Here is a 21,812-nt window from a genome sequence, read left to right as displayed (position 1 = left end):
TAAAAAAAAAAAGCACTATTTACACTGTTAACAATGTAAAATGTATATTTGCGAAATAATAGTCAGTTAAAATATTTATTTTACAGGGTAAATGTGATTTTTGTAATCTTCCCAACACTGTCTGTGAGACTATGTGAGCGATGTTTGTTATTAATATAGTTCATGTAGCACACAGGTGTCAAACTGAAGGATCTATACATTTTGGCGTCAGGTGTCGTACATTGGATGCATATTTCGAGCAACGAAAAAAAAAAAAAACTTTTTATTTGAATGATACAAGAGTACCGTCATCTTCAGATCCAGAGTGACATTTGAAAAGCAGACCAACTAATATAACGGCAAATTTAAATTGAATATTCATGATTTATTTTGCAAAGACACAGACAGCCACAGCCGAAGGATGAAAGAGACACATGAGGCGCTGGAGCCTACGGGTGTCAACCCCTGCTCTAGAATCACAGATATGTTTCCCTTTGTCATGATTTGCCTCCTTGCAAAGGATGAAAATAGAACAGAGGAAAGATGCTCTTTTATCAACTCAAGAGCTTGCTTTTTTTGGTACCAACACATTATGACTATATTTAGAGATGTTCCTGGAGGCTTTAATAAAGTGATTAAAAAAAGATTACAAATACAAAATCAGTTTCTCTGTGCATCTACAAAATGTCTCCCTTTTGCCGATCCTCTTTTGTTCCATCAACACATTTCAATCCAAAACAATCATGTCAATTGTTATACCATCCATCCATCCATTTTCAACACCGCTTATCCTGGTTAGGGTCGCGGGATGCTGGAGCCTATCCCAGCTGACTTCGGGCGAAAGGCGGACTACACCCTGAACTGGTCGCCAGTCAGTCGCAGAATTGTTATACTAATCTGATTCAACCTTTATGATGTTAACAATCCACATAACACCTCATTCATGTAATATATCTGTATTTTTATTCAAATTAATAACATTCATTTTGTGCTGTGAAAAATGTACACTTAGGGGAAGGGATAAAAACAAAAATTAAGTCATGACAAGAGATTACAAATGGTTAAGTCTGTTGAGGTATGAATTGGACCGAGGGTAGTACAAAGGAAATGATAAAATCTCGGAAGGTTACAATTACTGACAACAAGTGACAAAGTTATCAAAAACACTTTTACAGTAGACATGAGGTTCCATTACTCATCGCGACACAGTGGAGAGTAATACCAAATATCCTGAAGCACATTTTTAGAGATATTCATTCATTCTATACACTGTTTGCATTTATAGAAGTACAATTATCTACCCGTCACAGACACCTCCAAATATGGAGTCTTATGCTAACAAATCTCTAGTCAATAAATTCCTTGAATTACTAAAACTGATTTGTTATACAATATTCTCATAAAGCGTCTATATGCTCTGTAAATATGAGGAAGATGGTATAAAATATTGGAATCATCGGTAAGAAAAAACTGCTTAAAACCTAATACAGTATCAGTCCTGCTTGAGCATCAAGCGCCCATCATATTGCACCATTTCACACTGATGGTTAAAACACAAATGTGTTGAAGGCTTGACGCCCTGAGACCGCACTGTCACATCAGTGCCAGGAGCCTCAGCTTTGTCCAAAGAGTCCTGCAAGGCTGAGAAACAAATGGGTGATGATGAAAGGTCTCACCGTGACCCTTGGATCCACATTTTCTCTTCAAACGCACACCCAGCAATTCCCACATTGTACTGCTCCGTGTTCAGAGTCTGTATTGTGGTGCTGGTGTTTTGGTATCGAGGCAAAATGCAATAGAAACCAGGAACACACACATAACCACCTCCATCACCACTCAGTAGGTTTGTCCCAATGCAGAGCATAATGGATCACAACACATTACAGATGTGTTCCCCTTTTTTCAGCTTAAAGTTGTAGGTCACAGTAAAAAAAAAAAGAAAAAGGAAAGGAATGAAAAAACATAGATCAAACAAGATAACAGTGGTAATGATAACTGTAAAATAATCATTAACAAACAGCCTAAATAGATCTTAGTATAATGTATCACAGAAGATTCTTAAGAGCTTAAAAAAAAAAATAAAAAAAAAAAAAGACTTCCAGGTGTGAAAACCAATCGAAAGGATCAAATTGAACAAGAAACAAAATCTGTGCCTATCAAACTCCAAATATGAACCGGGTTGCTTTTGCTCTTTCCCATTTTGGAAGGGAACTGGGCTGGAAGAGGAGCATCCAAGAGTTCTGGTTGTTCCTCCCCAAAAGCAGGGAGGAGATCCCATAATATATTGTTTTGTTTGTCTCTGAAGTTGAGCTGAGTGTGAGAAGAAGCACAGCAGATGTCATGAGCCACACCATCTAAACTCCAGGTTTCAGGAACACTAAGGGAACCACAGCCAGTTCTGCTCTATTTGGACCCCGGAACTCTCCACCAGCCCCTTGACCTCCCGAGCCAAGTCCACTCAGAGAGGCAACGATAATAAACCACCCCACTCTATCGTCCACTCTTAACCCACCCGCTCCCTTCTTCCTGCTCTGGCTGAGGATTTGAAGACATAGATTCTCGGACCTACTTTCTCACTTCCTAACTTTCGTACTTTCTCGTATTTTACCAATACAGGAGCCCAAGCCCAAAAGGTAACCGAGGTAAAATAACGCGGCCTTGCTTGCTAGCCCCTTGCCCTCAGACTTCTGTCTGCAGGTCAATGATGTCCTGACCCACCAGGGGGATGGGGGTGCTGCTCTTCTCCCACTCCACAGAGTGCAGCTCCAGCGGTGAGGCAGCCAGAGGCTCCAAGTCTTTGCGGACCCACGCGGGGGGGGACTGCTGCGGTAAGCCCCGTACCCCTTCCCATGGCCTCTCCAAGGGACCCTGCTGTTTGTCCTGATGGAGAACAATAGGACGAGACTCAGTGAAGCAACGGTGTCACTCATCATCTGAGAGAAATGTCTGATCTAATCAAAATGAAATGAGCTTCATTCCATCATAATGAAATTTGTCTATGGAGGAAACTATTCCTCCTTTGAGGCAAGTGTAATCCTCTATCTGATGGTGTGCCTTGTCTTGACAGGTAGTTAATTTGAAATTGTGAGGTTATATTAAAAACACTCACGCTGTGGTTCGTTTTGTCACTTCCTGCTGATGATACGCTCCATCTCACAGACTGTAGGAAGCAAGGAAGAAAATGTAATCCAAATGACCTCATGTTAACTGTAACTCAATACAAATATCCTTTGCTCTTTTTAAGGGCATTTTTCCACCACCAAACTCCTTTATCATAATAACATTCACCTTGCCTCTGATACGATACTTTTAGTCCATTTTTTCTTACACTATATTAACTAGAAATTAATTTTGGTACGATGATGAGTAATGGGTATATACAGTGGATAATACTGTATGTTACCTTGCTGTCAGAGGCGGGCGACTCTCTGTCTTTATCCGCATGATGTAACTTCCTGTTCAGGTCCTGGAACATGTTCTGGTGGCGCTTCTTTGTGTGCATTATTTTCTATAGAACACATTTATAAAAAAATAAAAATAAAATAAAAATTCACATTTAAATAATGGATTATAATCATAAATATGCTGTTTGAAAACATTTGATTGATAGTTACCTCAAAGTCAAGCTCAGCATACCGGGACTTTTGTCGCTGCAAAATAAGATATAACAAATACAGGTTAGTTTAGTTAAACTAGAAGGTCAGAAACATAGGAATTCAAATCAATCCATTTGATTATTTCAGTCTTACCTCCAAGGAGCTCATGGACAAGGTGGAGATGGTCTCGCTTTTGGACATCATCGAGTTCATCGACTCAAAGGTATTCTCCAGGCTGCTGTGAGTGATGTGAGACTCGCTGGACATGTTGTGGATGTTTTGGATGGGTGAGTCCCTCTCGGAATAGGACACGCTGACCTGGTCGCAGGGAATTGGCTTGATCCCGAAGGCAGCTTGCGGCTCAGCAAAGGGGCCACTTAGGTGCATGAGTCTGGCCTGCGGTAGTTGTTCGACGCTGATGGTGTACTTCGTCGGGTCGTCTTTGGGCTTGGATCTCAGGGTGGACGTCGTGTTGGGCATGAGCACGTAACCGCTGCCGTCAGAGACTCCGCCCTCTGCCTGAACCCGAGCGAGATCAACATCCAACTGCTGGAAGAGCTCACCCTCACACACGTACACGGGTTTTCCACAGGATGGGTCGCCTCCCCCACCCAGGCGGCTCTTCTCTCTCTTCAAGGTGAGAGTGTGGCTGGAATATTCAGGAACTGCTTGCATGTGGGTCTTGTTGGATGGCAGGGTGTGGAAGTTGGGGCCCATGGGAAGAGGCATTTGAGGGGGGGACATCTTCTCTTCTGATGAGCCGCTCATTCCTTTTAAGAAAAATGAGAATCATAATGAAAGGCATTCATAATGAAATGCAAATGAAACATTGTTAGAGGCAAAAAGTGGATGTAAATGTTTACGCTTACCTTGTCTGCATGAATCTCCATCCTTTTCATTATCCGACTGCTGAAAAGTGAATAGATATTCCATCAATGCACATGTTCATTAGGGGAGAAAATTCAGGACGCCCTAAAGCAAAGAAATGTACCGTAAACTGGTTGTTGCCATTGTGATGTGAACTTCCAGAATCTCCATTGCCGTCATCCTTGCGGTCAACTACCCTGCACTTAACAGCTTCCTGAACCTAAAGAGGAATTATTCAGGAAATTGCATTGAAACCACAGCTCAGAAGAAGCACATAAGCAAAACCAATTGAAACAACTTTATCAAGTCTCCCTCACCTCTCTACGGAGGATGCAGTGGACCATGACAATGATGAAACCTTCCAGGGAGTCGAAAACAGCAAAGAGGATTTGGAAGAGGGCAGAACGGCGGTCTGTGATGGCCAGTACAGCAGACATCCACGTGAGGGCCAAGAGAGGCAGCACCACACAGGAGCTCCACAGTGATGCCCTGCAAGGGTTGGGGTGATAGAGATTTTCAGCATGACTATTGACAGACACTTGTTTTAGTAAGTCACCCTTTATTTTTGCCTTTTTGGAGTTACCTCGTCCAAAATTACCCTTGTTTTATACACTGGGATCCAAACTACTCCCGCATAGAAGGGTGAAGAATTAGCATGTAGTTGGAACTAAGGCCAACTGTCAATTGATTAAGAGGTGCGTCCTTTTTAGTTTTGTCCATATAGTTTATGTCCTTCAGGAGTTTGATTGAGGGCCTTGACATCGCCACACATTATCAATACAGCTGTGATGGCACTGATGTGGGCGATAAGCACAAAACCTTAATGCAAGATCAATAGAACCTACCCAGCTCTCTCCTTCAGCTTCACGTCGGTAATGCCGTCCTTGGATACGAGCTTGTTAAAGACCAGAATACCAATGACCATATTTACCTGTTTATGAAAAAAGAGAGGATAAGTGTTATAATGGGAAATACATGGAGTAATAGAACACACATTGGGATGGATTAAGATGTGGTAATTTGATCAGATACATACCAAAACAACAGCAGCAGCCGGGCCAACAAAGGAGTAGAGAAGCCCGCCCTCCAGAGAGAGCCAACAGCTAAAGAAATTTTTTTAGCATACTTTAATACTTGACCAAACACATTTTTTTTTCAAAATAGAGTGTAACTTCCAAAGTCAATGACTCTAAAGTGGTGATTTGCAAAGTGCAGTACTAGTACTGGTACATGGGTTATCTTTAGTGGTATGCAAAGACTCACTACCTATGAACAGTTCAGTTGTATTTAACTTTTAAATTCTATTTCTTTGCATTTCATCTTTAAGAACTATTTGTTTTCAAACATTCATCTAGGTACATTTCTTACTCATGTCGATACTCATGTCGGACTTAAAAACATGCACACTTGGGGCTGACGTCACTTCTGTTGGCAACTTATTCCATTTGTGTGCAGCATAATAGCTAAATGCTGCTTCGCCATGTTTGCTTTGGACTCTGCGCTCCACTATTTGAACTGAGTCTGTTTATATTCCATAAGTATTTCATTCATGTATTCAGGACTTAAACCGTTTAGTGATTTATAGACCGGTAGCAGAACTTGAAAATCTATTCTCAAGGTGACTGGAAGCCAGTGTAAAGACTTTAGAATTGGAGTAATATGCTCTGACGTCTTTGTTCTGTTCAGAACCCGAGCCGCAGCATTCTGAATGAGCTGCAGCTGTTTAATGCTCTTTAAACTGTCCAGTCAGAAGACCATTACAATAATCAAGTCTACTTGAGATAAAAGCATGGGTGAGCTTCTCTTGGTCTGCTCGGCACATGCAAGCCTTCACTCTGGATATGTTCTTCAGATGGTAGAAGGCAGTTTTAGTAATTGATTTGATATGACTGTTGAAAGTCAGGTCGGAATCTATAAGAACACCAAGGTTTCGGACTTGGTCTTTGGTTTTTAAAGAGAGTGACTCCAGGTATTTACTAACAGGAATACTCTTTTCTTTATTGCCAACAACAATTATCTCAGTTTTGTTGTGTTTTAATCGAAGAAACCTTTGGTGCATCCAGTTATTCATCTGTTTTAGACAGTGACACAACACCTCAATTGAACTGTAGTCATCTGAAGACACTGCTAGATATAACTGTGTGTCATCTGCATAGCTATGATAGTCAAGATTAAAGTTCTGAAGAATTTGACCCAAGGGTAGCATATACAGGCTGAACAGGAGGGGTACAAAAACTGACCCTTGAGGGACCCCATAGGTCATTGCTATTCGATGAGATTGAGCATTTAACCACAGAGCTAATGTTCAGAATGCACATTACAGGGGTTTACAATATGAAATTAACCTATTAGTATTACAAGTACCACGCTACCGGTCCTGACGGAGATACTTGGAGAGCTACGTATTTTTTGATGTGGTACTTGGTGTAAAATGATTGAGAACCTCTGCTCTAAAGATTGTACAATTTATGATTTACAAAAAATAGGCAAAAACTCTCAAGTGCCTTCAAGTCGCCATAATTTAAAAAGAAGTTAAAATTTGAAAGTATAAAAAAGCAGCATAAGACTTACTAGTTGACGGTGCCATATCCCTTGGCTTTTGTGAAACCCACAGACACGGCCACCACCAATGCAGGGAGGCCTATAAAAATAAACAATTTGCCAAAAGGGTTAGAGTATTTGATGAAGACAAAAAACTGAAAAGCATTCAAGCAAGATGAGGCAAAGAAAGAGAGAAAAGAAAGAAGTGAAAGACAGGTGCGCTTACCCCATCCCAAGCACAAGAAGCGCTTGCGGATGATGCGGTTGCGCAGACGACCAGTGACCGCCATGTAGGACTGCCAAGCTTCTGTCAGCACCCAGCAGAAAGAGGAAAGGAAAAAGAAGTGCAGGAAAGCTGCTACCAGTGTGCACACCACCTGAAGGGGGAAGTGGAGATGGCTGTTACCCAAAGCAGTGAGCTTTAGATAGCCTTGGAATTGGGAAAAGAGCGGAGCACCAACCTTATTGCGGGCCTGAGTTTGTCCAATGAGAATGAGCGCATTGGAGCAAATAATAGACAGGCAGAAGTTGATCAAGATAACAGAGCGCTCAGAGCGGATATACCTGGGGTTAGTTGGAAGAGAAGAGGAAAGAAATGTGTGAGTTTGGCTACAGAGGAGAGAGAGCCAACGACCTTTCAGAGTTTGCTCATAGGTTGACTTACTTCCACACGGAGACGTAGATGATGATGAGGAGGAGCAGGGTGAGAGAAGATACCCCGCAGCCAACTATGAGAGTCACGGATGGGAGAAGCGCCTTGTCCATGATCTGTAGAGAGGAGACAAAAGACATGGCCTCTAAGAGATGCACATAACCAGCACTGAGATCCACATACGCATAGAAGTGAAGCCTGCAGATGTGCATTATCTGGAACAGCAGACGGCTCCCTGAAGGCGAACATCTGAATGGCACAATCGGGCCACAGCTCGGACAAGGTGACCTCAAGGTGAACATGTCGTAAAGATGAAGGGGCAAATTAAACAAATGGTCGGGCACACTTCATTTCGGCATGAGCTTTTCAATCAAAGATACTGCACATTTATCCCCTTTCACCAAGAAAAGAGATTGTTCACATTAAAGAATTAGCTTGTATGCAGCAACCTTCTAACAGACAACTTGAGCTTGTCTTTCCTCTCCGCTTCAGCTGTTTGCTTATCATTTCCCTACAATGGGTTTATGCCAAGCTTCAACCCTGCAGGGGTGAACAGGTGGAGCATTATCACCAATGCATTAATCTGTCACCGCCTGCCCTATTCTCATCTCTGACAGCATTTTAGCACCTGCCGTTGCCAGTGGCATGGGCAATCTCATGATTTAAACTCCTCCCCTCTGGTGGAAGAAGTGGAGCAGCAATTGTTTCCTCTCCAACGGCGATGTTGCATACACAAATTCCACCTTTGAACGGCGCCACAACACCCTTGAGGTGGCGGATTGCCCAGCTCGCTGAACTGTAGATTAGTCATCGCAATGGAGCAAATTTCTTTGAGCCACCAGAGGTATTACTCCCATTAATTGCCATTTTCTAAACGAGTGAGAAAATCTCTCTCTGGTTCTGAAGTCATGTTGTGATGTGCACAACAGGCCAGTGGAGGTTTGCGCGGCTGTAGTTCAACACTGTACCACTGAATTATTAGCATCTTTACTGGTTGCAGGCAAGCAGACTATGATGATTATGATGCAGATCGCTGTAGTCTTGCATCTACAGTGCTCTCAATATAAATAAGGCTTGAGTTGATCCAACGCACTGATCAAGCTATCTGGAGGAAATACTGTACCACATCAGTATTGTATACTGAAAGGAAAAGATGATTTAGGGTGATGACAAAAGCAACATGAGAGACAGAAATGCGCTGAAATGTGTTGCTATCATGTGTTATGTGATATCAAATGAGCTAATGGATCGCGGGCAGAAGTATACATTGCTTTGGCCTTCATTGGATTTATAGAGGCCATAAATGGCAAGTGGCGTTCTTTTCTAATACCTTGGTCACTTGTGTCTGGATGGTACGAAACAGCACTCAAGGATCTCTATTTTAGTTATCTACTTTCTAATTTATTTCACTCAACCCAGGAGCATTACAAGTAAACAGATGGCAGATATCAGCGTGCCACCCTTGCATCTTTTGCATCAGCTCCCATCGAATCTCGAGGCCTCTCTATCTGGGTTGCTCTATATGTGTCTGGCTTTGACCTAAATATGAAGCATGTCTTATGTCTGTCCTCGCCTGCATCACATGTTTTCTTTTGGAACAGAAATAACCGCTTGATACAATGGACAAGGGCAATTCTGTTAGACCAACATTTTTGTATCGTATCGTACGAAAGCTTCTGAAATGGGACAACATCAAAAGTCAGCTAAAACACTGCAACGTCTCGCTTTGTTCCCGCATCCCCGCTCCCTCTCTGCCTCATGCTGGTATTCTCATAACGCTCGCAGGGCAATGTTATTGCAAATGTCCACAGTGCACATTAAAGAGTAGACGGCGGCAAGTGTGGGTGGTCGGGGAAAGGGAGCCGTCAAGGCATAACCAGACATCTGCCTCTCATTGGTTCACATCTTTGGCATTGTCAGACACACTGAGGCTGAAGAAGGAGAGAGGGCGATGCGGGGAGGGGTGGGGGGGGGGGGGCGGTCATAATTGAGACTTTGGAGATAATGGCCGATGATTGGTGAGACTGCCTGTTTCAACAGCTTAAGGTCAAGAAGGAGTTTGAGGTGGCCAAGAGAGAGCAGATGCAGACTCAAATTTCGGATGTAAACGACTGGCACTGAATGGATCTGGCAGCACAAAAACACTGCAGTCAACAGCTCTTAACCAGTGTTTATTTTTGATTAGGATGCAAAAAAATAATAATATTGAACTCTTGTTTGTTTACTGTCAGAAGCAGTAATTGGCGCATGGCAGAGATGGCCAGATCAACTCCTCTGTCAGAGGAGGGGCAAAGGAAGGGGGGGGATGTGTTTTTTCTGGCCCCCAGCTTCTCAGTTATGAAAAATCCCCCAGGCCGAGTTTGTGCTGCAGAAGCCATTGCCATGGCAACTGGCTTGAGCAGCTTCTGGGGCAACACAGTCTCCAGGGGAAATAACGTTGTAATTTTATTTGTTTGTTTGTTTGTTTTTGCGCGTGAAAAAAGACCACTGTGAGCACAGAGGTTATTTGCACACAAAGCACATCAGCATTGATTTCATGCAAAACAAGAAAGATAGAGATTACTTACAAAAATAATCATGTCATTTATAGCTATCTATAAACATCTTTTTTGATTCTAAATGATCATGCAAGCAAATAAGAGTACTCACGGTAGTACAAAAGATGCTGAACACAAAATCCGAGCGCCTAATGCTATGGGATGATATGTTTTCACGCCTTTACATGATCAGTTTCTGCCCTCTTTCATTTTAAAATCTCATTTCCATACTAGTGACTGCTGCACCGAGACAAAGAGGCGAGATACAAATGGCTCGAAAACCCACAAGTGCATGCTGCATGGCATTTGCACACAGCACCAAACCTTTACAGTAGGAGACAAAAGCTTTTGCAGGATCGGATTTCAAAGACTTACCGAGTCGAAGTTGACGCGCGCTAAAATGGCGAAGGTGGAGGGGCTGTCACACACGCATTTGGTTCTGAATGAATGAACGGCTACGGCTCTGCAGCTCCGAGCAGACCACGATCCAAGCAGGGAGGATCTGCACAGGGGAGGAGAGCAAAGGCACCCACCGGTGTGAGGAGAAGAGAGGGAAGGACAGGCTGCTTTCAGAGCTGACACAGCTCATTAAAAATGCGTCTTCATTATGGATTTGGAGGCACAGATTCAACGCCATTGACACATTTGACATATGTGCTTTACATTCTATTTTAAAGCTATTCAATCAGTAGATCATTTAATATAAATAAGGTGGTCATTTGCACGGTCATGAGCGATACTTTTGCATTTATGTGCTAAACTATTTTACGTATTCTAATTCGCAGGCGTGATGGGTCTCTCCATAAAACATCGATGTTTATATAATGAGGACCATCTTTTGTTAAAGTCATCATGTTTTTACTGGCAATACCGAGCCACTGTGGGCCAAAAACACTGTTTTGGAATAGAAACATAAAGCTAAAAACAAAAGCAAACAATGCTTGGTCATCTGGAGAAAAAAAATAAAATAAAGAAAATACAATAATATCGACCAAATAATAGTAAATAGTAAATCGCGAGTGGAGAACAAAAACAAAAATACAACATTCGATTGATTAATTGACACCTAATCGATTATCAAATGAATCAATAGCTATTTTGATAATCGATTTATCGTTTACCGATCATGTTCAACTTAAAATTGTCCAAATGCTCAGAATTTCAGCCTTTCAATGGTAAATATTGTCACATTTCTGTAGTTCTCCATGAAAGCAAACTGATTATTTCTGTGTTGACCTAAAATAAGATATTCGCAAACATCTGCTTTTACTTTAGAACGGAACAATCCACATCTTTGCCCATTTTCTGACATGTTACGGACCAAACCAGTAAATCAATGATAGTCAATGTGTGTTTGTGCTTTTTCTGCAATGTAAATTTGAAATAATGTGCTGTTTTTGAATAAAGGGATGGAAATGATTGTTTCAAACTCTGATTCATTGATTCAATCGACAGATGAATCGATTCTTTAAAAAGGTCGTATGGTTGCAACCGTACAATATACACACATTATGACCACTAGCGGACACTAAGGAGATCTAATACGAGAGGTGTATCAAACAGTTTTTTTTTTTTCGAAAATCAAAGATGATCGTGCTGAATTTTGATTGACACTGAAAAGTATTATTGATACTTTGTTTATTGTTTGCATTGGTGTAGAATTGCACCGCATGGCACCACACCAAGAGCTGTTCTGGTGCTATAATATATTCATCAACCAAAATGTTAGAAGCAACTATCAGGATGAATCGGATGTGAATACAATGGGGCATCAGTTTGGAGGTCAAACCTAATACAAAGTGTCATGGATGGTCTTTCGGGGGTTTGACCTCTGCATTAACGTGTGTCTGCATTATTCAATGTGCATGGAAGTGTTTGCTCATTTAAAAATGTTGCATCTTGCCTTTGTTCATTTGAGGAGCTAATGGAACGCTTCCAGTCATCTCAGCGCTCCACATACTTTGTTTGCCTCTGCACACAGGCGCTGACCCTGTTGGCCCCTAGCCACAGCTTCACTCTCTTCCATTTGCACTGCCTCTATCTTCCCAGTAAACAGATTCTCTGGGAATCACGTTTTTCTCAAGTGTAATTCATGTTTAGTGTGCAAATGAATGCGCATGGTATTGCCGCCCGTGTATTGTACAGATGGCCATGTGACTAACTGAAGCAGCCCAGCTCTACACTAAACGACCCTTCTGCAAGCATCTGCCTGACAGCAAGCATGTCAAAGATGCTTGAGCTAGAAAAGAAAGGCCAACCTTTTTCTGGCCTGTGTGCCATGAAAAAGGGATGAAACAACATTTTCAGTCCCCCTCTGGTGAGTCTCAAGGTGGATGAATGGTCTATGCGGTGACAGATGCATGACTAAAAGAAGGCCCGCGACATCGCCACCCGTGAGAGAAAAATAGATGTGTGAGTAATGATTTGGACACTAAAAGAAATACACAAGTCAAAACTTACGTTTCACTTTCGTCCCATGAGAGGCATGTCTCATTCATAGTGCCCTAAACAAAGGGAGAGGCAGATAGAGACAACACTGTGAGAAATTCTGCATCAAAAAGAAATGTGTCGTTTGATATGTCATACTAGACATGCGTGAGAAGCAACACCTTGCTGTCCACCTCCCCACATTTCTCGCCACATATGCGTGCATATGTGCATCTGCTTATCAGTTACAGAAGCTCATTATTGGGCCAATTACTGTGATTCCTCATCACCAACTGACCAGCTGGTTTGGCTGTGATTGTGGCAGGTTTCAGCTGGCAAACTTATGAGCAAATGTCACAGTTTCAACGCAAATGTCAACAAAATGTCAAGCTCCGTGTGTGGCGCGGTGCGAAAACACCCTGAGGGGAAGCTGGTATATTTTCCGAGGCTTTATGAGTTTGGCCGACTGTCACGGACTTACGTTGTGGAGATGCGGGAACTCAATCTCGACGGGAGAAGACAGAAGGGCAGGTGTAGGCTTGACGATCACTGTCACTACCTTTGAATTGAGCAGAGTGCTGTTGCTACAAAAAGACCAAAAAGATACAGTCAATAATGCATCCACTGTATGTGTAACCCACTCTTAAATCTTAACTCATCTTTTCCAAAGACATTTTGTTTTGGGAGTGGCGAACTAACAAAACAGAATGTCCATCCATCCATCCATCCATCCATCCATCCATCCATCCATTGTGTAATAGAAAGTGCTAATACAGAGGAAGTAGTGTGAGTGCCATCTTGTGTCTTGAATAGAAATGACATTCAAATGTACCCCAAAAAAGCAAAACAACATGAAATTGAAAAATGCTTTACCTCTGCAAGGAAAGAAAGGAAGTGAGGTTTCTGTAGAGGACAATACCAGTCACAAATGCACCATTGCCATCTGAAATGAAGCAAATGGTTGCTTAAAAACAGACTTATCCTACTTCACGTTAGAATGTCTGTGAGAATAATGGATTTTTTTGAATGTGCATCTTACCACTGTGCTCAACGGCCAAAGCATCTCTGGAAACTGATATTTTCTCCTCGGCGGTCCTGACCCAGTCTAACATGCCCCTCCAGCCCTTAGCGGGGAAAGTGAAGTTGTTGCTTGTGGTAGTCGGCCGCTTATGGATGCTCAGCACTGAAACGGAAACAGATGCACAGCGCACAACACTTAGGACTACTTTAGTTATTTGGATGAAGAATGATGAGGAAGAACTGCCAAGTACGTTTCGGTTCCCACAGCTCGAAAGTCACACAGAGTGATTCACAGTGGGAAGTTTACAGTTATTCCGACAGACAGATTGTTTCATCTAAAAGTCATATGCGTTAATGCCCGATGCAGGACAAGCTCGGAGACAGCAAGTCATTTATTTGACTGATGGATGTGACACACTGTCAAAGAGATGTTTCGACGCACTCGTGAGGACAAATCATCCTGACAAGCCGTGAGAGGGCTGAAATTAGGGCTCACCTAAATTCTCGGTGACTTCATAAATGTCCTGGAAGCCGCTCATTTGCATACCGATCACGTTCACGGACTCCTCGACGAGACGGAAGAATTCCTTAACATTGGCACCCATCTGTATGAGAAATGCAGGAGGGTTAAAGAAAGTTGGGGGGGAAAAAATCCTTACAACTATAGATGCATAACTGTAGATGACTACCATCATTCATTTCTTTTTTGGAGCTGACGCTCAGCTGAGAAAAGCGGTGCACGCCCTGGATCGGTCGTGGTCAATTGCAGCGCGCATTTAGACAAACAAGCAGTCACACCTATGGGCAATTGAAAGTCTTTGATGAACCTAACACGCGCATTTTTCAATGTGTGAGGAAGTGTGAAAAATACAAGAACACACAAACTGCACGCCGGAGGGCCCGAGCCGAGATTCAAACACAGAACCGTAGGGCAGACGTGCTATTTAAGTGAAGTTATCCTGCATGAAATATAGCGGTGGTTCTCAACGTGTGCTACTTTGTAGCAGTAGTACACTGGCTTGCTGTAGTATTACGCAGTGATTCACCGAATTCAATGTTGAAATTGTGCATAATATTACAGTGGCTTACGTTTTGAGGGGAATTCGGTACAGTACATGTGTTAAATACAGTTTTTGTTTGGAAGTGCAATACATTTTGACACTGTTTGTTTTCAAACATGTGCAATACATTTCTATTCAATCATTGAGTTTTTGGTTTCTTTTTCTTAAAATAAAAGCTTTCTACGCGTGAGTGTCGTGCTAATGTTGAAACAGTGCATAATGTTACAGCAGCTTACAACAATATTTAAGTTTCACGAACAATTGCTACCGTATTTCAATTTTGGTGATTGTAGTATTTTCTCGCGCATCCTCGTGACGCCTCTATTGATGCCTTGAATGCATAAGTCGTGACAAAGTCTGCCACTGTCAGGAAATACCGAGCACAAAATGTCATGACTTCGTGAACAATGAAAAACCATCACGTCAAAATGTGAACGTGGTCAAAAGAAAGCGGAGACTCTCCGTCATGACTAACTATCCATTATGTGTTTTCTATGCCCAAGTCCGCCCGCTGCAGTGAAAGCCTTGCTTGCTGCTAGGCAACCCGAACTTCCTTAAAGTCATAAATGGACTGGCTCTTTGATTCATACTGGTATCTCTACAGAATTTCCTCACCATCTCACTTAGCAGGAGGGGAGGGCTGTCCCTGACTTGCGTGTCTCTGACGCACAAACCGCAGCAATGTGGGCGCAACGTGTGTGTTTCTATGAGATGCGTGCCGTCTGTGTCTCCTCTCAGCCGGCACGGCTTTGTAGGATGGCGTGGAAAAGTCACAGATTGGCGAGTGGGCGCTGTGTATTTCCCTGAGTCAATCTCTCTCTCTCTCTCTCATGCTCACCGTCAAGTGTTTACTTTCACTCGCCATTCCGATTTGTCATGCAGTTGGGTTTTTTTTTTTTTTCTGCACGAAAATGTGCAGCCATTTTGCCTGGAACAATTGAATAGCTCAATAGGAGCAGGCAGAAAGAAGTTGTGAACCTTCACCTTCAGATTGAAAAGTTTAAAGAAAGTGTTAAAGTCGTTAACACATCTGATGTTGCAATTTGTTGCAAGTTTTGCCTTCTAATGAGCTCAGACTTCTTTTCACACCAAACTGTCATTCACGCTGACACCCTTTGAATATGTCCATCACACCCCCCCCCACCCAAAAAAAGAAAAAGAATGTCAGACACCCTCTTCTCACGTACCAGCTGTGCCTCTTCCCATTTGTCATGATGTTCCTCTTTCAACAGGTTGCTGATGGTCTGGACATAGTTCTGCAAAACAAAACAAAATGAGACAAATGTATAAGAAGCTGTCTAGCAAAGACACAGCTTCATCAAGTCAAATCTTTTTTCGACGCAGATACATAAAACATATACAGTGCTCTATGACATTTATAGGACCATCTGTCAAAAAAGGAGGACACACACAGCATCACGTGTGCTTTAAAGGAAACTGTCAATTTAAAAGTATTTACTATTTTTTCCAGCAATGTGAAAACCAATGCTGTTAGTATAGGGCAGCTGTGAAGTAAAGTGTACATTCGGTAGTTATCTGACGCCACTGATGTTGGACCCGACTCCCAATTTTCCCCGCAAACAAAATTTCAAAGCCATTTTTTGTTTTTTGGGAATTACCTCTACATCTGCGTTGCTGAGCCTCAGCCTCGTCGCCTTGTACGTCTCGGTGATGTTCTCGAGGATTTCCATGACGGCCATGAGGTCACCGCTGAATGTTGCGCCTTCATCGGTTAAGAACCTCAGACGTGAAATCACCTCAGCGATGCCATCTACGCTTTGTGCCGTCTTTGTTTTGGAGCTGTAGTCTCGTGACTACAGGGAGGAGAGTGGAAATGTTCACCGCAATGATTTTGCTTTCGGGAGCTGTCATTTCCTATGGGGTTCCTTTTTTGGGGGGAACTTACCAGCATCTGAATGTTCTCATAGTTCTTAGAGACACACTTGATGTAGGTTGGGCTCTCCCAGGTGGCGAGGCCGACAGCATTAAGACTGCACCGGCGAAGAATCAGACCTGTGTGACAGAAAGCATACAGGTAAATACATATACAGAGATATCATTAAATCGAACACGACAAAAACTCGGTAAGATTTTGAGGTTTTGCGGCGACCCGACCACCTGCTGCCACTGTACCTGCGGTGTCAGCCGGACACGAGACGGCAGCCATGTCTCCAGCGGGAGTTTTCTTCCACACAACATCTCCATCGTTCTGCTCAGGGCAAATCTCATGGGGCTCTGAAGGATTGCACAAATCACGTTAGCTTCTAAAACGATCTTTGACCGGGAGCTATTTATTTTGGAATACATTGACATGACTAACCAGGGCATCTCTTCTCATTGCAGCGCTTCTGCTCTCCTCTTTCACCAGGGCAAGGCTCCCCACCAAAGAAAGGCCCTTCACAAACTCTTTGTCTCTGCTGGATGCCGCCACCGCAAGTCCTGCTGCAGCTGCCCCACGAGCTCCAAGCATGCCAGCGCCCATCAACTAAACAGACAGTAGCACACACTCTGACATCTGGATTTGTATGTCTTATGAGTTATATATCTATATCTATATCTATATCTATATCTATATATTTTTTGTTTTCACACCGCGACTGGCAAATCTAAAGCTAACATTGATTTTGTTTTCTTTACCAGGGCACTCTTTCAGGAAGCAGTTGATGACTTCTTTCCAGCCCCCGTGGCACTCTGAGCCTCCGTAGGATGGGCCGTTGCATTCTCGTGTTCTCTGCATGGTACCGTTGGAGCAAGAAGCAGAACAAGGGCTCCACACCGACCACTCGTTCCAGTGTCCGTCCACTAGATGGAAGCACAGAAGCATATTTGGTGAGAACAAGGACAACATAATTGGCGCTGACGCTTCACTGAACTCACCAACTTTGGGTGCGTTTGAGAGTTTTGATTGATTATATTCCTTTAAATTCACTGCTGTCAATTTTTATACTGTGCACCACCACGCCTGTACAATCTAATGAGCAAATGTATTCAACTCGCAATATGTTTATTATTGTGGTTGCACTTGGCAGTAGTGCAAATCTTATGATGTTTGTAATATGTTTCACCTGAATAAGAAAACCTGATAAAACCTGACGCCCAATTTTATAAGCATTGCCTATTGTTCAATCAATACTATGGAGAGAGTTTGGATCTGCAGTTGTGCCTCATTCAGTGTGATAAATTCACCGGGATTTGTAATCTTTACTACAGGAACAGGAACAGGAACAGGACATTGACACAAACAACTCACCAGGGCATACAGCAATGTTGCAGAGCTTGTTCTGTCTTGAAGGGCCCTTGCAAGGCTCTCCTCCATTTTGGGGCAGCCTGCATGTGCGGGTGCGGTCACGGTAACCACGACCACATGTGGATGAACACAAGCTCCACGGGGTCCATTCGTCCCAGGTGCCATCAACTGCAAGTCAAACAAATGAACGTCATGCAACGGCCACAATATACAGCATTACGAAATCCCACTCATCTGCATGCCATACAGGGGGAATCAGGAAGTCACCTGGGCAGACGGCCGTGTTGTTGCAAGGTCTGTTTTCACGCAGGGGGCCGGTGCACTGGGTGGCGAAGGAGGAAGTCGCACAGACACGGGTGCGGCTTTGCCAACCTTCTCCGCACGTCACTGAACATGCGCTCCAAGGGGACCACTCGTCCGTCTTAGTAGTTGCTGAAGAAAAACACGGTTCAGTTGGTAAACTTTGGAAAACTTCATCAAACTAGCATAAAGTAAGCGCAAAGTAAACCAGGATTATTTTACCGATTTGGGTTGCAGCTCCTCCAAAGCTAAAATCGTCGGCATGGTCTCTCCTCATACCAACAATGGCCCTCAGACCTTGGCTCTTGCTGCGTTCTTTGCCTGGAAAAGAAGAAAGTGTTATTGGATTGAAGGGGGGTCCAGCTACAGCCCAACGCCCCAGCCAAACGATCGAACATGGCATTACCTATACAGGCCCGTGGGTTGCATGCCCGCCCTTCCTCAACGGTCCCCTCGCATACAGCGTCATCGGGCTGACAGGCTCGGCTGCGCACCTGGACGCCACCCCCGCATTCCTGACTGCAAACTGACCAACGGCTCCAACCAGCCCAGCCTTCTGCAGCGCAAAATGGAGCCATTGAATAGATATCTACAGGAACGCGTGTATACAGTGTATTGTACTGTATGTGGGTCATATTTTGATCAACAATGGCAAAGACATACAACCACTGAATTTCCTTTGGAAAATGAATTAGCAGTACTTTTACTGATATGAGTATATGAATTCTTGGCAGTTTTTAGCCATCAAAAGGTCAGACATGATTTGCACCACGTTTTCTGAAGATGTTAATTACATTTTGGGATAAACGTCAATGCATTCTAGTGTCTTCAGAGTTCCCTTTTTGGTTCTTTTACAAATGGACCTTCTTTGTCACTCGAGCCGTCGTTCCCGTTAATGAAGTGCCAGGATGAGGCAATTCATCCAAATAGCGGACAGAAAAATGAAGTGCTGTTAGTTCTGAGATATGAATGAATGTGTACGAATTTGTGAAAGTGTAGGAACTACTGTATGTCTAAGCACGTCTTTACCGCAATTACAATTGTATAAAGACAATAGTGTCGTGGGTTTAATGAGTAGCTAGGATCATTTACGCACTTGTATCCGCAGAGTTTGAAGGTCAACACATGTCAAGTTTGCCATGTATACAATGTTTTGCATGGGAGTGGATATGATCAAATCACAAAAATGCAATGCATGGAGCGTGCGACTCAAGCAATCCTATCATGTATCTCCTCAGAGCGGAAGTGCATAGACTGTGTTTAACGACACTTTTTGTCTGAGCACTCAAAGCTGATAGTTGTTCGGCCTGAAATTGCTTCAAATCACTGCAGGGGCCGACAGCAGCGTTGCTATGCCAACCGCAAGTGTGCTTCGATTTTCACCGCCAGCTGACTGTGAGGTCTTTGTGCTCCTTTCCACCTTTTCTCCGACATAAACGCACCCACAGCCGCCGCATCCGAGCGCCAAAGTTAACATGCTTGACTTGCAACGCAACCGGCAGTTAATGATGCGTGTGCTTCAGGTAGTTCACTCAATTAGGCTTAGGGTGCACTCCCGTAACACCTTCGATTTGCTTCTTAATAGTTTGTGGCAGCAGAGTGCACATCCCTTGCCTGAACTTGTGCGCTACAGACAGTTATCATCGGCATTGACAAAGTAGTTCCAAGACACAAATTAAAGGGTCACTGAGTGAGAAGGAGGTTCTGGGGAGCTGGCAGAACATAACCTGCTTCAAGCAGTAGAGCCCTGCGGGTAACATTACAAAACGACTGGAGAAGATGGTGTTTGTTTTACAATCGTGTGCCACACTTACTAATGATCTCAGCGTTTTGTTCGTTGTCTCTGGGCACTGGAACGCATTTCTCAACGTAGACACCACCCCTGAAGCAGCTCCCTGGCTTTCTTTTTGGGGTCTCCCAACACTGGCAAGGGGTGTTCATGATGCCACAGGGATACTCGTGGGTACTAGTAGACAGGCACTTCTCCAGCCACTGGCACAGCATCTGGCAGGCGGGCATACTCGGGTTCCTTTTCCCCACAACTAGAAACTCAGCCTTGAACTCGCTGACGGCATTCTTGTCCCGTGTATTCTCAATCTCCAGGCCGTTACTCGAGGCCACCTTGCGGATCTGCAGGAACTGCTTGCTGGATTCAATGTAGGTGACGGTGGTTGAAGCGTCACACAGCCTGACTACCTCATCATAGCTCTCCATGCCCAGGTAGGTACGCGACGTCTCGATGAAAGAGTCGAACTGGAAGGTTCTGATCTGCCTCGGCGTGCAGGAATCGGTCGGTTTGGTGATCTTCATGTAGACGGTGTAGCGGCGGGGGTCGGGGTTCTGCAGGGTCCAGGAGCACGGCGCAGAGGGCAGGTTGGTCGTGGACGAGAACACGCCGAAGAAGCGACTTTGTTCGAGGGCTGCGCAGGTGTCGGAGGACGGGCTGGAAGGAGTGCAGGAGGTCAAACTGAAGAAGAGGAGGACAAGAGCCACACGGGGCCCGGAAAGAGCTGACGACGCCATTGGCTCAGCTTGGGCTGAGAATCTAAATCGCATTTGCTTCGTCTTTTGCAGGTTTCCGTGCGTCAGACAACCTGCGATGCCAAGGGGGGAGCTGCAGAGGGAAAGTACAGGATACAATACACGGTGATTATAATTCTCAAATATGGACAATCAACCACAACACATGTGACTAAGAAAAGTTAGACTTGACCTGCCTCTGTATAGGATCATAGTGCTTTAGTATAGCGTGAATGAACCAAACTGGCTAGTTCTCTGCAGGATAATTGTGATGAAACTGCAATTACAGCCCCTTCACAGAAGCCTGGTGTCACCAAGCTCTTAGTCTTTCCTCCCACACACGACTAAACTGTGAAGCATCTGCGTCAGTCTGACGTCCGTCGACGCATTACCACTAGCGACGGCGGCCACTTCGATGCATTTTGATTTCTTTCTTTATTTTTGCACAAGGCACGGCGTATATGACAGAGTGAACAAGACAAATGATTAGCTCGTGTCAGAGACTGATTGCATGCCTGCTCGGGTATCACTAATGAGTTTCGTACCAAAGCGCACCTGAGATGAATATAGACATGCACGAGTCTGAATCATAATGCAAATGCATGCAGATGAATGAACTTTTCATTTCATTTCTTTTCACACATCTTGCAACTATGCTTAAGGCAGATTGCATTTTCTTAAGACTATGCAACCGTGCACTATGCAAAAAGTCACTTTCAAGATCTCCACTTGACCTGCCCGAGCTGAATAGACAGGAGACGCTTCGACTGGTTGCGCGGCAACGCCACTCAGTCGCGTTCAGTGCAATTTGTCTCCGCTGAGTCATCCGTCGTGTATTTCAGTTCAGCAGGTTCACAATTCATAGGTTGTGGCTGGTGAGCGAGCTCGTCATAAATATATCTGAATATACAACATAGAGCGCAACAGCGCAATATGATTTGGTGTTTGCCGTGTCATTCACTCAGACCTACACCTGCACTTTTCAGGCTTCAGTTCCTCACATCTGTTTCTCCCTCTCCAAGTTTCCACTCTGTGAGCAGCATAGCAAAAGACATCTGCTTTGTA

The 21,812-nt window shown here is 43.8% G+C and overlaps 1 protein-coding gene across 1 annotated transcript; it reads right to left on the bottom strand.

Moving 5' to 3' along the window:
• Positions 1 to 919: 919 nt before the first annotated feature.
• On the bottom strand, positions 920 to 20,845 carry LOC133471358 (adhesion G protein-coupled receptor B1-like). The gene is made up of 31 exons (XM_061760816.1): positions 20,042 to 20,845; positions 18,634 to 18,783; positions 18,450 to 18,548; positions 18,195 to 18,359; positions 17,931 to 18,095; positions 17,318 to 17,482; positions 17,001 to 17,165; positions 16,814 to 16,915; positions 16,587 to 16,693; positions 16,300 to 16,494; positions 15,868 to 15,936; positions 14,116 to 14,224; positions 13,639 to 13,782; positions 13,473 to 13,542; positions 13,081 to 13,183; positions 12,633 to 12,676; positions 10,548 to 10,674; positions 7,648 to 7,751; positions 7,445 to 7,547; positions 7,210 to 7,360; positions 7,014 to 7,083; positions 5,479 to 5,545; positions 5,288 to 5,373; positions 4,760 to 4,931; positions 4,567 to 4,662; positions 4,445 to 4,484; positions 3,729 to 4,345; positions 3,594 to 3,629; positions 3,383 to 3,487; positions 3,089 to 3,139; positions 920 to 2,859 (listed from the first exon to the last, which is right to left on the bottom strand). Exons 1-31 carry the CDS (start codon positions 20,781 to 20,783, stop codon positions 2,659 to 2,661), a joined length of 4,620 nt encoding a protein of 1,539 aa, XP_061616800.1. The 5' UTR covers positions 20,784 to 20,845; the 3' UTR covers positions 920 to 2,658.
• Between the last annotated feature and the right edge of the window lie 967 nt (positions 20,846 to 21,812).

The sequence above is a fragment of the Phyllopteryx taeniolatus genome, chromosome 21 (genome assembly GCF_024500385.1).
Source record: "Phyllopteryx taeniolatus isolate TA_2022b chromosome 21, UOR_Ptae_1.2, whole genome shotgun sequence".
NCBI lineage: Eukaryota > Metazoa > Chordata > Actinopteri > Syngnathiformes > Syngnathidae > Phyllopteryx > Phyllopteryx taeniolatus.
The sequence above is the reverse complement of the archived record's forward strand: the minus strand, read 5'-3'. Positions and strand labels throughout refer to the sequence as shown.

Bases quoted from the DNA above. Each gene is read 5' to 3' on its own strand.
- LOC133471358 (XM_061760816.1), bottom strand. From the start codon at position 20,783: ATGCGATTTAGATTCTCAGCCCAAGCTGAGCCAATGGCGTCGTCAGCT. The intron at 18,784-20,041 runs GTAAGTGTGGCA...TTTGCGCTGCAG, and splicing joins ACAAAACGCTGAGATCATTA to AAGGCTGGGCTGGTTGGAGC. The intron at 10,675-12,632 runs GTAAGTTTTGAC...TCCCCTGTGCAG, and splicing joins TCATGGGACGAAAGTGAAAC to ATCCTCCCTGCTTGGATCGT.